The following is a 14,381-nucleotide window of genomic DNA, read 5'->3' as shown; positions in this document are numbered from 1 at the left end:
CATCCTTGTTCTTTAGTTTTATCTTATTGTCATCTGATATTTATATGACCACTGCTATTTACCAACCGTTGTCTTGCCCTACATGGTTCATTGAATCATTGAATGTGTCGACCACGCATGTGGCTAATAAAGTCAAACTTGTAATCAGCCTAAATATCAAGTTTAAATCAGTGTTACTATTAAGAGTCAAAGGGAGGCGCACACACACACGGTTTACTTCGAGAGGTCACAATTCATACTTAAATGATTCATGTGGGGATATTTTTAAGTGATATGTGAAAACCACTTGCTGTATGCATCCTCTTTATTAGTGTGTGTGTGTGTGTGTGTGTGTGTGTCACACATGGAAACAGGGCTGTTACTCATTCCAGGTCCAAGCACAGATGAAGCAATGCCTCGTCCTCTCAGACTAATGGGATGTGAAACCATGCACCCCGACACAAACCCCAACAAGTCAACAACAGAGAAGCCATTCAGTCTTTTAAGTGCAGTTTCCACTAAATTATTGAGCAACACTCATACGCATTGATAACAGATGGAAAACGTCACAGCGCTTCTGCACTTGACACTCCTTCGAATATGCTGTTGCTAACCACTTAGCAGGCCAACGTGCGATAATTAACGTTAGCCAACTAAGTTACCCTGCGGATAAGTTGACCGACCCTCGGGGGGAGAGAGGGAGAGAGAAACAAGACAGCCATTTTTAAACAAACAGAGCCCTCAGCTAGCAGAGACAACCTCGAGTCTCGTTGTAAGCTCCGGCACCAGTGAGCAGAATGTCAATTAGTTAGCAGAGCTAGCTTGTGCTGGCTTGAGTTTCTCAACCGCTTGTGGCGATATTTACACACTTTTGGAGAAAAACATGAAAAACGACCGCATCGGGTCATGAGTGTTAGACAGTTATGACTCGCTGCGTAACTTTACACACCAGTGTCGATTATGTAAATTAGCTAGCGCTTTTGTTTTGCCAAAGTTAGCCTGCTAGCCGTCCGATAATGGGAACATGGTCGTTAAAGTTTTGGAGCAAGCGCCCGGAGTCTCGCTGGAGTTGCTAACTTGGTGCTAATCGCGGCTAGCCGCCTCCCCCCCCCTCCCCTCCCCTCCTCCCCTCCTCCCAGCTGAGCGACACCGGGGTTCAGCTGCTCTCGGCGGGGGAGGGGGGGGGGTCACTGACCGGAGGGTCGGTCCGATGCAGTTGGTGTCGGTGCTCTCGATCTCCCGCAGGATGCGTTCGTGTTCGGCGGCTGTCTCCACACTCGCCATCCTGCATGTTGCTCTGGACGGATCCGAGCTGAGCGCGTGCCGAAGCGGACTGAAGGCTCGCGCGCGTCACGCAGGAGGGGGGGGGGGGGGGGGGGGGGGGACCGGAGGGTTGGTTGGATGTTGTCGACGGGGCGGCCCGGGCGAGCGGGGTTTTGTCTGAGTCGTGACCACCTGTGCAATGTGCAAAGTCCAGTATTTAAATATTGTATGGGTCACAACTGTAAGAGAATAAATGGATCAGTAAAATGTTTTGTTTCAAAGCTGTATTATGCAAATACTTATTTCCACTTTCTGTTCAACATCTCTTATTTTGTGTACTCACACTTATAGTTCCTGCTTTAATATTTTTGAGTTCGCAAAAAAATGCAACATGTTTGTAGGTTAAAAATCTTTATTTGGTTTGAAGGGAAAATTAACATTTTGAATTTCGATTATAAAGCGTGTCTGGGTAAGCGAAATACAACGAGTTCAGCTAATTAAAACACACTTTAGCATTGTTATTATTTTATTTCTAAAAGCGAATCGAAGGAAATTTCCTGAAGACTACTAACTTCTATTGTATTGTCGAGTTTTGTTCTTATTATCTTGTTATTAGATCTTTTTCGCGCTTTTACTTTGTAAGCAAAAGTCACATTACTTCCGTTGTCCGTCTCTGACAGTTTTACCTGCTGCCCGGAAGCGAGAAGAAGCGAGAAAACGTCCAAATGGAGGTAAACACGCACAGCGCATGGGAGCTCATGTGGAACATACTGTACGTGCAGAAGATGCACAGATTCTCTCTCCCTCGCCGTGAATACGAGCTGACATGAAGAACCTCCGGAGGCTTTTCTCTCACCGTGGTCGCATTGCTTTGCGACCACTTTTTTTTATCATTCCGGTGCTGCAGAGGATCAGAGTCCATGCAGTCCGAACGGAAAGGGAAAAACAAGCTGTCGTTTCGACATGTTTTACTTTCTACGGCAGCTTCTGAAAACTACGATTTGAATGTGTTTGTATGTGTGGATTGAGGACAAAGGCGGGACGAAAAAAGATTTAACTTAACCATCTACTTTTGACCTGTTTTAACTATCAAAACACATATTAGTTAATGTACTTTTAGTGGTTTGTATTCAGGGATAAGGAATTAATATACTAAAACCTAGGATCAATCACAATAACATTATTTAAAAATAAAAAGGTAAAGCGAAAGAGAGCACAAAAAGCATGGTTAGACACCGATTTTAATGTATGCAATATTTTAGCCCCTCTATTAATTAGTACAGCATATTTCAGTGACTCAAAGTACACCTACACGGTCAACTTTACAGTTTACGCTTTTCTTTACTCTCTAAGCCCAAAAGGAAGCTGATAAACTCGGTGGACGGCTGTGTGGACGAGGCCCTCTGGGGCCTTGTGAGGGCCAGCGGGGGCCTGTCTCTGCTGAAGGGCCACAGAGTTGTGCTTCGGTCCGACCTGGACAACCTGAGGGGCAGAGTGGCCCTGCTGTCCGGCGGGGGGTCGGGACACGAGCCGGCACACGGGGGTAGGACTTTTGTTTTATTTGAACGGGATGCAGGTGGCCTGTTTCTCGCTGGGCTTTTATTTTGGCAGGAAACAGCCTCATCCTGAGTCCCTTTGAGATAAACCCTGAAGGTTCACGTTAAGTCTGTCATTACTTTGAAGCTCGCTCTCCTCTGATTGCTCACGTGAACGATTCCCTTTGCGGGGGCAGAACTGGTCTGACATTCATCCGTGCGTGTCTGCAGGTTATCTCGGTGCAGGTATGCTATCGGCCGCTGTTGCAGGTGGAGTATTTGCTTCTCCACCTCCTGCCAGCATCCTGGCCGCCATCCTCAGCCTGCACGCTGCAGGTAATGCACACCGGGAGGTTTATCTTCGTCGGTGGTTCCCGCTTGTGTTGAAATAAGCGAGTGGGTGTAACTTTTAGAGACTGATTGGCCAGAGTGAGATCCACGCGAGGTGAAGCAGCTGCCCTCCCCTTCGCAGGAGCCTCCGGGGTCCTTCTCATTGTCAAGAACTACACCGGCGACCGCCTCAACTTCGGCCTGGCCGCCGAGCAGGCCCGCAACCGCGGCGTCGCCGTCGACGTGGTGATCGTTGCCGAGGACTGCGCCTTCGACCGACCCAGCAAGGCGGGGAGGAGAGGCTTGTGCGGCACCATCTTCATACACAAGGTAAAGCACGGCCACTTGAAGCGACCTCTTTAGTTTATTTTAATTTTAGAATTCCCTGAATTTGGGATATTATTGAATGCACGGGAGGCGGAGCGATCAAGCATCAACACCACCCACCCCCTCCACACCCCCCCCCCCCATTAAAAGTCTGTTGGCACTTCCTGTCAGCTGGCGGGCGCCTTGGCGGAAGAAGGCTCCTCGTTGGGCCGCATCGTCTCCAAGGTGACGGAGGTGCTGCAGGGCGTGGGTGAGTCTCTCGTCCCGCCTTCTTGCTGCTGCTGCTGCTCGGTGAGCACGCGGCGACTCTTTTGCTGACGCTCTGTGCCTCGCAGGGACGCTCGGGGTGAGCCTGTCGCCGTGCAGCGTGCCGGGCTCGCTGCCTTCTTTCGAGCTGCCGCCAGGAGTCATGGAGCTGGGCCTGGGTGAGGGCCGACGGAGAGGAGGAGGAGGAGGAGATGAAGTACATATGAGGGAAAGAGAGCGGGGGACAGACCCGGAGAGATCGCTCCTAAACAAGATGCACATATTTTAACTGATAGTGAGACCTGACATCGTCTGATCACAGCGTCTCTTCGACGGCGAAGAGTCGTAAACTGTCATTTCTGAACGTCTCTGTCATCCTCAGGAATCCACGGGGAGCCTGGGATCAAAAGGTCAAAGGTGACAAGGCCTCAATCGGCTGTTTTCTTCCCGGGACGTTTACCTTTTAAAACGCATTCACCGTGACTTGGAGGTTTTCTTTCCATCCTGTTAATCAGGTGGCGTCCGCAGATGAGGTGGTGAAGACCATGATCGATCACATGACCAACCCCGTCAGCCAATCACATCTGCCCCTTAAACCAGGTCCTCCGGGTGTGATGTTTTGCGTCTCTTACTGGTGCCAGACATTTTCTGAACACTCTTCTTCACTCCTACAGGAGACAGCGTGGTCGTGTGTGTGAACAACCTCGGCGCTCTGTCCTGTCTGGAGATGGCCGTGGTTACCAGAGCGGCCGTCATGTGTCTGGGTAACTATGGCAACGTCTGCCCACTCCCATCCCGGCGACCGTACGGCCCGCTAAGAGCTCTCTTAAATGGAATACGTCGCGGGGTGTGATTGGCTGTCCCTGTGATTTCGAAGAGGGTCGCGGCGTGGTGGTTGCCAGGGTGATGTCGGGGTCGTTCATGACTTCGCTGGAGATGGCGGGAGTGTCGCTGAGCCTGATGAGGGCCGACCAGGAGACACTGAGGCTGTTTGGTGAGCACGCACAGACATTACTAATAAACTCTTGAGGACCCCCTGGTCTTAAAGGGGTGGTACAACTTTTTGGAAACTCCCAAGGCGGGCCACTGCCGTGGTAGCGACCTGTCAATCAAATTGAGAATGAACTCTAAAAGACAGGAGGCGCATACACACACACACACGTCTAACGTCCCGTACGCCACACAGATGCTAAGACCGGCGCACCGGCCTGGCCAAACCTCAGCAGCGTGTGTGTAAGCGGACGCGACTACGTGACCGACCCTCCGGCGGCGAGCGGACGGCCCCAAGACGACGCCCACTCTGACGGTTGGTATCCATGGTTACCGGCAAGTGCACGTCGATCATTACACTCTAAACCTCAATGCGCGTAACAAAACTTTATTCATTATTGTGGTTCAAGACTTAATGTTGTGTTTTCTTGGGTTATACCATCTAGTGGCCATTAGAGGAACTGCATGTACATGTGTGCCTTCCATCTTGTTCCCCATTGTGTGGACGTGTGTATGCGGAATGTTTTTTACTTGATCTTATTGTCCCTGCCAGGGCCGCTGAGTCCTGTGATGCGTGCAGCGCTGGAGAGGGTTTGTTCCACGCTGTTGGAGAAGCGGGACGAGCTCAACGCCCTGGACCGCGCCGCGGGGGACGGAGACTGTGGGGACACTCATGCACAGGCGGCTCGAGGTAAGACACGGTGCTTTCATAGCACCAGCTGCACCACAGCATGCTGGTGCACGTGTACGCAAAAAAAAAAACACAGTTATTCAGAACAGTGATTGTAAAAATGCTCATTCAGCCATTCAGGAGTGGCTCCAGCATCATGCGGTCCCTGGTTGCCCCGGACGACTGCTGTCAGTCCTCGCTGGATTGGTGCAGGATAAGATGGGCGGGTCTTCGGGAGCGGTACTTAACGTCTCACACCGTATTAACACGCGCACACACAGACACACACACACACACTTATCTCTGTGTGTCTGTCAGTTGTACAGCCTGTTCCTGACGGCAGCGGCGGGTCATGTGACTGAGGAGCAGAGCAATGCTGCAGCCTGGGCTCGTGCAATGCATGCTGGGACACAGGCCATGAGGAGGTGCGGGGCTGTGTGTCTTTTGTGTTGTGTGATGTTTTCTGGTACATTTAGAGGGCTTGTTTTTACATTTTAGAAATGAAAATTTAAAAGAGACAAGGGGGGTTTCAGAAGAGCTCATCTAATACATAAATTCCACTAAATCCGTTTTTCGACTTGAAGAAATGTTAAACTCTGTCGTAAGTGACATAACAGTTTGAAAACAGTTAGAAAGTTATTTGTTCAGGAATCATCTCACCAAAAGCTCCTGCAGGGACAAACAATGAATTATATAATCATTACTCAATGAATGTAAAAAATGAATGAATGAATGATTTATATGAACCAAACGGTCTTTCAGGTATGGAGGTGCAGACCCTGGAGACAGAACAATGGTGAGATACTCTTCAATGTGGAAAGCATCTCCTGATGACATGTTGCATGTCCTCTCCTTGTCAGCATTATTATTAATTAGAAAGCCTCGCTGTCTCCATGTGTCCAGTTGGATGCTTTGTGTCCCGCTGTGGACGAGCTGATGAAGCTGACAACAGCACCACCCGGTGGGCAGATGTCGGTACTACGGGCGGCCGTGCAGGTGCAGTAACTCACCTTCGCCCTACAGAGCCGGCAGGTGGTGCTGTGGCTCCGCTGATTCTCTGCGCGCGGAACCGTCCGCTCACGCGGCCTCCTTACCTTCTCCGTCTCTGCCTAGAAAGCGGCCTCGGGGGCGGAGTCGACCCGCGACCTCACGGCGAGGGCCGGGCGAGCCAGCTACATCGCAGCCGAGCGGGTCACCCTCCCCGACCCCGGCGCCGTGGCTGTGGCGTCCGTCCTGAGAGCCGTGCTGGAGTCCCTGGAGGGGGGAGGAGGGGGGGTGATGTAGGAGAGCGGATCGTGGCTGATGTTGGACCGCACAGCGAGGAGAACACTATCAGCAGTGATGGAAACGATACTCCAGAGTTAGGGAATTAGAGCTAGGAATTGTGAAAAATAATGAAATAAACATTGATTTATAAAGCTCAGAATTACTGTCAGTAATTTTTAGCAGGACTTGAATACATTTGTACTGATATTAAAAATGATTTAGTTGAACGCATAGCTGGAGAGAGTTGTTAAATTTTGAATTTTAACATTCCTTGTTACTAATGATTTGCAATAAAAACAATAAATGCACAGAGGTGTTAACATTCCTCATCATACCCAGACTGGTGACTTGACACATGAGTAATAATAACGATAATATTATGAATGTATTCTGATTCATCATTTGATTTATGCGAGAAGAAGTGCTGTACATGAATGAAATGCCCTTTTTTAACTAATAATATATAAGGAAGTACATAGTACACAGTGTCAGTGGTTAGAACTAGATCTCTGGACCACCGAGACACTGACTCCTTCCTGACAGAGCGGCTCACGTCCTTTGACCCCGCCCACACACCCACGTCATCAACCGGCCGCGCGGCAATGCTTCCTGTCACTTTGACGCCGCGGCTGACATCCACACAGGTAGAAAACATGTTCTGGTTGTTGTGAGTGTGTTTTGTGTTAATGATTTACTGTGTGTGTGTGTGTGTGTGTGTGTGTGTGTGTGTGACAAAGGATCTCTAGAAAACCTCATTTAAACAGCAACTTACTCACATAATGTTTATTTTACTTGCTTACTTTTTTACTTTATTCACTTTGACTCTCAACCACCTCGCGCTGTTTTCAAAACGTCACCAATGCGTTGAACTTGTTGTGAGCGCGTGTTGAGAGAGAGGCCCTTTTCTCGACGGATGACGGGGTCCAGATGTGTGCGCGCGGAGCCTTGTTTATCAGACAGGAAGTCTTCGCTCTCCGGGTTTCACCCTGAGGCCGCCCGCCGATCAGCGCGGTTGTCATGGTGACCGCGCGCGCGGTCCCGCTCGCCGACGCGTCAGGTGTCAGCATCCTCTTTGTGCCGCAGATGGAGTTCGCCTGCAGTCACGTGGTGTGCGATTGGCGCCCCGATGGAGCAGGTGAGCGCCGATTAGTTGTCCTTCGTGGCTCTGAGGCGTTTTTTTCTTTTTTTTTAGCGCATTCTGTACTTTTAAAGATTTTACCACATATTCTTGTCTACGGCGAACGGAGGTTTTTATGCCACGGTGTCGCCTTCCTGCAGAAGATTGTGTGACTAGATTGTTTCCTCCATTTAGTTTGGCCTAATTTAGTTATTTGCTATTTAACTAATTTTCCCAGAATCCACCGGTGTTCCTCTTGTCGAGCAGCAGTACGACAACAGCGTGACCGTTAAACCACAAGAAGGTAATTCGCTCTGTTGTTGTTTTTCCGTTCTGCTCAAGAGAATAGCAAGAAAACAACAGGAAAGTGTGTGTGTGTGTGTGTGTGTGTGTGTGTGTGTGTGCGCGTGCGTGTGGGTGTGCATGTTTGTGGGCATGAGCGCGAGTGACAGAGACACAGTGTGTAGGAGGTGTGTTAATGGCAACAAGGGAAAGTCCACAACACAAAAGGTTATCGGATCATTTTAATTACACAATAACTAAATCAAAAAAATAAACCCTGGGTTTTAAATGTAAGTCGCTTTGAATAAAAGCCTCAGCTAACATGACCTGCAGCTAATGTCAGCCAATAAAACTCTGATTTAAACATTGAAAAGAGAAACCGTAATGTGGAAACATACACAATGCTGTTTATTTAGTGTCTGGTATTTAGTGTGGGCGGTGAAAGAGGCTCACAGATCTCAGTGTAAAGATACTGGATTCTCAATTGGGTGGAATCAGTTTTAACATCAGTGGAATCGGCTCTTTTGTCTCGTCAGGTCCAGCTCCTCCGCCGCTGCCTCCTCGTCGCCTCCGAAAACCTCGACCCTTGTCTCTGCCTCTCCCCCCTCTTCCCCCCTCTCTCCCCCCCGCCCCCTCCTCCCGGCCTCCCGTCCCCTCCTCCCGGCCTCCTAGCGCTCCACCTGTCGCTCCTCCCGTCCCCTCCTCTCTCCCCCCCGTCCCCTCCTCCCGGCCTCCCGTTTCCTCCTCCCGGCCTCTTAGCGCTCCACCCGTCGCTCCTCCCGTCCCCTCCTCTCTCCCCCCCGTCCCCTCCTCCCGGCCTCCCGTCTCCTCCTCCCGGCCTCCCGTTTCCTCCTCCCGGCCTCCCGTCTCCTCCTCCCGGCCTCCCGTTTCCTCCTCCCGGCCTCCCGTCTCCTCCTCCCGGCCTCCCGTTTCCTCCTCCCGGCCTCCCGGCGCTCCACCCGTCGCTCCCCCCGTCCCGCCCAGAGGTGAGTTCCCGTCGGACCGACTCGTGACTCGTGTCCCCAAGTGTCCGCTTGGAATGTTTTCCCCCTCTTCTCACCGCGCCCGTCCCCCGTGTGCGATCAGGCCGCAGGAGGGGGGGAGTAGCCAACGTCAACGTGGTCTCAGCGAACATCGGGGAACTGGTCGACCTCGAGCGAGGTCAGAGGTCACGGAGCACGAACGCACCTGCTGCGGCGTTGGTGTTCTTTCTGTTTTCATAACTCTGTAACTCTCGTCCTCTCCGACCAGCCGCGGGCCCGCGCAGTTCTCAAAGCCCGGTGGTTTGTGGGAAATGTGGCGCCGCCTTGTCGCACCTGAGCTCGATACAGAGCAGCGTGAGTGGGGACCGATTTTTTTTATCCGATTTTATCTCAAATTTCTTTTTTTCCATTCGTCTCAAAAATACAATTCCCACCTCGGACCCCCTCCCCCCGCTCCTTCCCCTGGCTCAGGTTTGGGGGTGTGAGTTCTGCGGATTCGACAACGCCGTCCGCGACGGCGCGAAGGGAGCGTGCGGCGACCTCGGCGACGACCTTTACCTGTCCAACCAGAGCGACGACGACTACCAGAACCTGGAGGACACGCTGCTGGTGTTCTGTGTGGACATCTCCGGCAGCATGAGTGTCACTGCAGAGGTGTGTGTCTGCGAGTGTGTGTGTGTGTGTGTGTGTGTGTGTGTGTGTGTGTGTGTGTGTGTGTGTGTGTGTGTGTGTGTGTGTGTGTGTGTGTGTGTGCGCAGCATGTTTACTGAAGCAAAAGCACCAAACGCATTCATGTAAAAAGACATCGCGCAAATCATCAACAGCTTCCATCGAGCGGCGGATCTCCAGTTCACGTCTCCAGACTAGAGGTGAGATTTACACGTGTTGATTCTTTGTGTCCCTTCACGCACTTTGTTAACGGGACGTTTCTGGGCGTCTCACAGGGTATGCAGGACGCCCTCCAGGGGGCGCTGTCCTCCGTGCTGCAGCTGTCCCCCCACAGGAGAGTGGCGCTGGTGACGTTCAATGACGAGGTACAAGGCGTTACGCCGCCCATTTGAAGAAAAAAAAAAGGGTTATTTATCAAGACACAACCGGGGTAAAAAAAAAAAAGGTTAATTCAACATTTGCTATCGCGTTCTTATTTTTGAAGATTGCAATTTTCATTCTCTTATTTCTTTTGTCTAGTCTAAGTCTAATATAAATTCCGTCATGCATAAACACAGGTGGTGATATACGGTGACGGCACCGGTGCTCCTCTGAGTCTCCGCGACTGGGCGCTGGTGGACTACGACCATATATGGCAACAGGGCGTGGCCTACAGCATCCCGCACTGCATCGCGGAGACGTACCAACAACTGGCACAGAGGGTCAAAGAGTAAGTGAGCGCTGGATTGAACACCCTTTGCATGAGAATACTCCTCGCTGGTACACAGCCCAGATCCTAGTTCCGAGTACTTCTGTGTATCCAGCCTCAGGGAACACGGCGCCACGTCTCTCGGGCCTGCGGCGTTAGTCTCGGTCGCCATGGCGTCCAGGTACCCCGGCTCAAAGGTGAGTGTGAAGGAATTCAAGTGGGTTTGGTGCAACTCCCGCGGCGTTTCTCCCCGCTGTGATGTGTGGGGCTTGTGGGTAACGGAGTCTCCGATCTCGGCGATGCGCAGGTGATTCTGTGCACCGACGGCAAGGCCAACATCGGGCTGGGCGAGATGGAGCCGAGCCCCTCCCCCGCATCCTCTCCGACGGCTTCGTATTTCTACACGCGACTGGGTCTCCAGGCGGTGGGGAGCGGGTGAGCCCGCGTCGCCGCGCGACTACATTAAGTGAAAGTGATCAGGGCGATGAAATGCGCTTTTATCTTCTCCCAGCGTCATCATCTCGGTCATGACCTTTGAAGGGACGGACTGTCGCCTGGCGGACGTCGGGAGGCTCTCGGACGCCACCGGAGGAAAGGTGAGGCGTGAATTCATTCCACAGTTTGCTCGCCGGCCAATCGAGCCTAGATAGAAATATTGCTATTGTTATGAACCTGTTGGCGCTGCTGCACAGGTGAACATCGTCAGCATCGGTACGGTCGCCACGGAGATCCGGTCGGCCTGCGTGGACAACATTCTTGCAACAGGAGTCACGGCAACCATGTTTGCTCCTGATGGAGTGTGAGTGGTGGTTAACGACAACATTATGCATACATTGAAAAAATAGACACCTCTATCGTCCATATACCTGCTATCAATGTGTTCTTTATATCAAGTTGTTATTTTTTCTCTGGTTGCCAGCTAAAATCAACTATAAATTAATATTGATGGGTTTCAAAATGTTGCTGTGTACATTTATTTCTTTTCAAGGCGCAATATTGATGTAAAACGGTTCACATTCAATGCGCTATTCATAACTGTCCTACTTACACGTGTCCCTGGATTTTCTTTTCTTCATTCTCTCTGCAGATATTTTCCCTACAAGGATGACAGCAATCACAAACTGGTGAAGGCGATAGGGAACGTGACCCGGGGGCTGGAGGTCACCATCCAGTTCGCTGTAAAGCCAGAGTTCAGGGAAGGTGAGTCAAACGTATTCAACGCCACCGCTTTTTTTTTTTTTTAGTGGGGACTCACGACGACGTCTGTCACAGTTTTCCTTCAGAGGGAAACACTTCCGTTCCAACTCCAGCTGCTCTTCACGACCAGAGACCGAGAGAAAGTCACTCGCGTGCTCACTGAGCGCCGACCGGTCGCCACCTGCAGGTGAACACTTGTATTTACTTTACTGCACGTAGTCAAGTGTGCAAAGCAAATGAGCGTGGACGTGTTTTTTGATGGCGTTCTTCTCGCGCCTCTGAAGTTCGATCCCGGCCGGTAGCCTCAACGTGGCGGTGCTCGGCGTCCACTGCGCTCAGCTCTGTGCCAGTTTAACTATGGGGGGCCGAGTGCAGGAGGCGCAGAGGCACCTAAAGGCCCAGCAAGACCTGCACCAACAGATCAGGTACCAGGCCGCAGCCCCGGACGGGGGTTGGGGGGGTCCCGTTCAGGTTTAAGTGAGATTACGGTTTGAGGCTCGGCCAGCAGGTCTGATCGTTAAGGTGTGTGTGTGTGTGTGTGTGTGTGTGTACCACAGTAAACAGAGGCCCATCAACGAGGAAGAGAACATCTATGGGAACTGGATGGACACCATGACGACAATCTGTGATGACATCACCACAGAATCCCAGGTGATCTTAATTAATGTGTCAGTAGAGCCAATTAATTCATATTGGATAATTGGAGGTTTATTGTTGCCTGAACTAAAATCATCAGTTATTGGATATAATCAGTAAAAATCGATTAGTCCATCCATACCGAAACTGCCCATATCGCCCCTGCAGACTCTCTCTGATGAAGCAGCGAGGGTCATGTATCAGATGAAGAGTGCCAGCAGTGACAAGGAGTACTACAACAACAACAACAAGAACAACAACAGCACATGAGCTCCAGAAGAAGACCAGCAGGAAGGAGAAGGTCCTCGCGGAGAACAAAACATCCTCACGTCTAGAGGATACGCTTCGTGTCGAGCCACGTTGGCTCCCGGCTGTCGGAGTTCGTCAGAGATGTATAAGGGTCAAAGGTCAACATGTGGTAAACTTTTACTCATAGAGACAGACTCAAAAACTGCACAATCAAACCTCCAATCGGAGAACAAAGAAGACGCGCCGTGTTCCGGAAAGGAAATACATTTCTCTCACAAGGAACAAATCTTTATTACATTTCTTTTGATTTTATGTCAATTGATGAGAAAATGTATACGTGTTCAAGATGAGCAGATATGCTTGTTTCATGTGAAATGAGATCATTATTGTACCGCGTACTCAGTAAAAATGTGTCCACCTCAACCGTCTCTTGTTTGCATTCTTATTACCGACACACTTGGACAAACCAACACACTCACACTACCAGGAATAGTTGGCTAATCTAAAAAGCATCTCTGAGTGTGCACTTATCTTGACTTCATATGTTGCAACTTGTGTGCCGCGTTGTCAGATTTGATTTATTACATCTAAGTATTTAGTTTAGGTGGGTTATCACGCGTTTAGGATTCTGGGAAGGTAACATTTCCGCTGCGTCGCTTTTGTTTAAGGCTTTTCTAGTAATTCTTGGTTCTATGGAGGGCAAATAAACCTGGAAAGTTCCAACCGTATTTTAGCTCCACGCAGTTGCTGTTAAAAAGCTAAATGTACTTTACTGTGGGGCACGAATCTCTCTATGAAACAACGCAGAGGCGTAAAAAATTTACCTGGTTACATCTTCATTCACATTACATTTACATTTATCAGGTAAATACTTAACATGCTAATATGTTGTGCCATGTTTCCAAGCGACATATTGTAGTATTTACTTTTTTAATTACGATTTTAATTACATTGCAGATTATTAACATTTGAGATGAAAAACATTGTCATCACTATCACATGTCCCAATCAAATCAAGTACAATGTCTTAAAAAAACAGCTTTGGCTACGTGCTGTCTGGGAGTCGGCTTATCTCCGTCGCGAGAGAGCGCATCATTAGCACAAGGAATGCAAAGTCCCTGTAAAGGCTGCTGTGAAAAAGGGCATTTAGGAACAGCTTCTCAGAAGTACACGCAGGGTACGAGGAGCTCGCTTCATTCCTCGGCGGCATCACCACATAGTACATAGTGTTTGAACAAGAGGGAAGTTATTGTCGCAGTAATTACAGAGAACGCAGGGTGGAGCAGACAAGGGGACATTGTTCCTGGTTGTATATACGGGCACAGGCTATTAGGTTGTGGACCGTAAAAAAAACCAGTCCAGCCACATTTACCTGCCGAACATGGATAGGACAGATAGGTCGGTGGGCGTGGAGTGACTTTCCACACAAATACACAACGTTTTGCTGGTCACAGTCTGAGGATACACACTTCATAAGTGAGAGTGTGAGGAAACAGCCGGCAGGAAGAGCACAGAGTTTGGGCATTTCTGGAGCCTTTTGGATATATTCTAAAAACCAACCAACCAACCAACCAACAGGTATCAGCCTTTATACTTTAATTTCACTGTTTAATGCATGTAGCTCATGAAAAGTATTTCTTTACCAGGGGTAGAGACCGTGGTCTGGGTTGTCCTTTATTGGGCTCTTTGGACTTTCTGATACTATCAGAATCTCTGTGAAGTCAGTTTGGTTGCTACCATTACAGGTCATTTAGCTGACGCTTTTTTATCCAAAGCGACTTACATTACATTTTCAACCCATGGCTTTTACATTTTGCCCGGGGAGCAAATAGGGGTTAGGTGTCTTGCTCAGGGACACTTTGACATGGGCCAGCCAGGACCCGAGCCACCAACCTTGTGGTTCCCAGCGCACCCTCCCTACCCCTGCACCACGACGACTGACCATTTGGGCCGT

General features: G+C 50.0%; 4 protein-coding genes across 11 annotated transcripts in view; 3 read left to right on the top strand and 1 right to left on the bottom strand.

Moving 5' to 3' along the window:
* exoc6b (exocyst complex component 6B) overlaps positions 1 to 1,445 on the bottom strand; it is a 42,283-nt gene extending 40,838 nt beyond the window's left edge. For 5 of the 6 annotated variants that reach the window (XR_013468129.1, XR_013468131.1, XR_013468130.1 and 2 more), the window contains exon 1: positions 1,175 to 1,438. Coding sequence is in view for 2 of the 6 variants with exons in the window: in XM_078105413.1 (XP_077961539.1) it covers positions 1,175 to 1,263 (89 nt within the window). In the remaining 4 variants the exon portion in view is untranslated. Of the gene's footprint in view, positions 1 to 1,174 lie in introns of all 6 variants that reach the window. The other variant, XM_040183183.2, reaches the window with a different exon arrangement.
* Positions 1,446 to 1,835: 390 nt separating this feature from the next.
* On the top strand, positions 1,836 to 6,938 carry tkfc (triokinase/FMN cyclase). Of its 2 annotated transcripts, none has more exons than XM_040183185.2 (17): positions 1,836 to 1,973; positions 2,596 to 2,785; positions 3,009 to 3,113; positions 3,250 to 3,437; positions 3,606 to 3,684; positions 3,770 to 3,859; positions 4,063 to 4,097; positions 4,196 to 4,280; positions 4,355 to 4,444; positions 4,558 to 4,674; positions 4,867 to 4,986; positions 5,224 to 5,361; positions 5,474 to 5,580; positions 5,659 to 5,765; positions 6,103 to 6,136; positions 6,244 to 6,336; positions 6,454 to 6,938. In XM_040183185.2, exons 1-17 carry the CDS (start codon positions 1,968 to 1,970, stop codon positions 6,622 to 6,624), a joined length of 1,755 nt encoding a protein of 584 aa, XP_040039119.2. In that variant the 5' UTR covers positions 1,836 to 1,967; the 3' UTR covers positions 6,625 to 6,938. The 2 variants fall into 2 exon arrangements, with proteins under 2 accessions (XP_040039119.2, XP_077961543.1); XM_078105417.1 differs by having other exon boundaries at positions 3,585 to 3,684.
* Positions 6,939 to 7,138: 200 nt separating this feature from the next.
* On the top strand, positions 7,139 to 12,850 carry LOC120823093 (circularly permutated Ras protein 1). 2 transcript variants are annotated; one of them, XM_078105414.1, is made up of 19 exons: positions 7,139 to 7,250; positions 7,690 to 7,741; positions 7,962 to 8,027; positions 8,542 to 8,991; positions 9,092 to 9,166; positions 9,257 to 9,342; positions 9,460 to 9,642; positions 9,813 to 9,857; positions 9,933 to 10,022; positions 10,215 to 10,366; positions 10,461 to 10,542; positions 10,653 to 10,780; positions 10,857 to 10,941; positions 11,038 to 11,144; positions 11,433 to 11,545; positions 11,618 to 11,729; positions 11,827 to 11,967; positions 12,100 to 12,193; positions 12,347 to 12,850. In XM_078105414.1, the coding sequence occupies exons 1-19, from the start codon at positions 7,209 to 7,211 to the stop codon at positions 12,446 to 12,448; spliced, it is 2,205 nt and encodes a 734-aa protein (XP_077961540.1). In that variant the 5' UTR covers positions 7,139 to 7,208; the 3' UTR covers positions 12,449 to 12,850. The 2 variants fall into 2 exon arrangements, with proteins under 2 accessions (XP_077961540.1, XP_040039114.2); XM_040183180.2 differs by lacking the exon at positions 7,139 to 7,250 and having other exon boundaries at positions 7,509 to 7,741.
* A 684-nt stretch (positions 12,851 to 13,534) lies between these two features.
* LOC120823095 (E3 ubiquitin-protein ligase TRIM39) overlaps positions 13,535 to 14,381 on the top strand; it is a 4,403-nt gene continuing 3,556 nt past the window's right edge. The window contains 1 exon segment of the mRNA XM_078107440.1: positions 13,535 to 13,604. Coding sequence (XP_077963566.1) covers positions 13,535 to 13,604 — 70 coding nt within the window.

This window comes from Gasterosteus aculeatus, chromosome 7 (assembly GCF_964276395.1).
Source record: "Gasterosteus aculeatus chromosome 7, fGasAcu3.hap1.1, whole genome shotgun sequence".
In the NCBI taxonomy this organism is placed as follows: Eukaryota; Metazoa; Chordata; class Actinopteri; order Perciformes; family Gasterosteidae; genus Gasterosteus; species Gasterosteus aculeatus.
The sequence above is the reverse complement of the archived record's forward strand: the minus strand, read 5'-3'. Positions and strand labels throughout refer to the sequence as shown.

Coding starts and splice junctions, on each gene's coding strand:
- tkfc (XM_078105417.1), top strand. Junction 4,987..5,223: donor AGACGACGCCCACTCTGACG/GTTGGTATCCAT, acceptor TGTCCCTGCCAG/GGCCGCTGAGTCCTGTGATG. Junction 6,137..6,243: donor ACCCTGGAGACAGAACAATG/GTGAGATACTCT, acceptor CCATGTGTCCAG/TTGGATGCTTTGTGTCCCGC.
- LOC120823093 (XM_040183180.2), top strand. CDS start 7,624: ATGGTGACCGCGCGCGCGGTCCCGCTCGCCGACGCGTCAGGTGTCAGC. Junction 10,023..10,214: donor TGGTGACGTTCAATGACGAG/GTACAAGGCGTT, acceptor GCATAAACACAG/GTGGTGATATACGGTGACGG. Junction 11,145..11,432: donor ATGTTTGCTCCTGATGGAGT/GTGAGTGGTGGT, acceptor TTCTCTCTGCAG/ATATTTTCCCTACAAGGATG.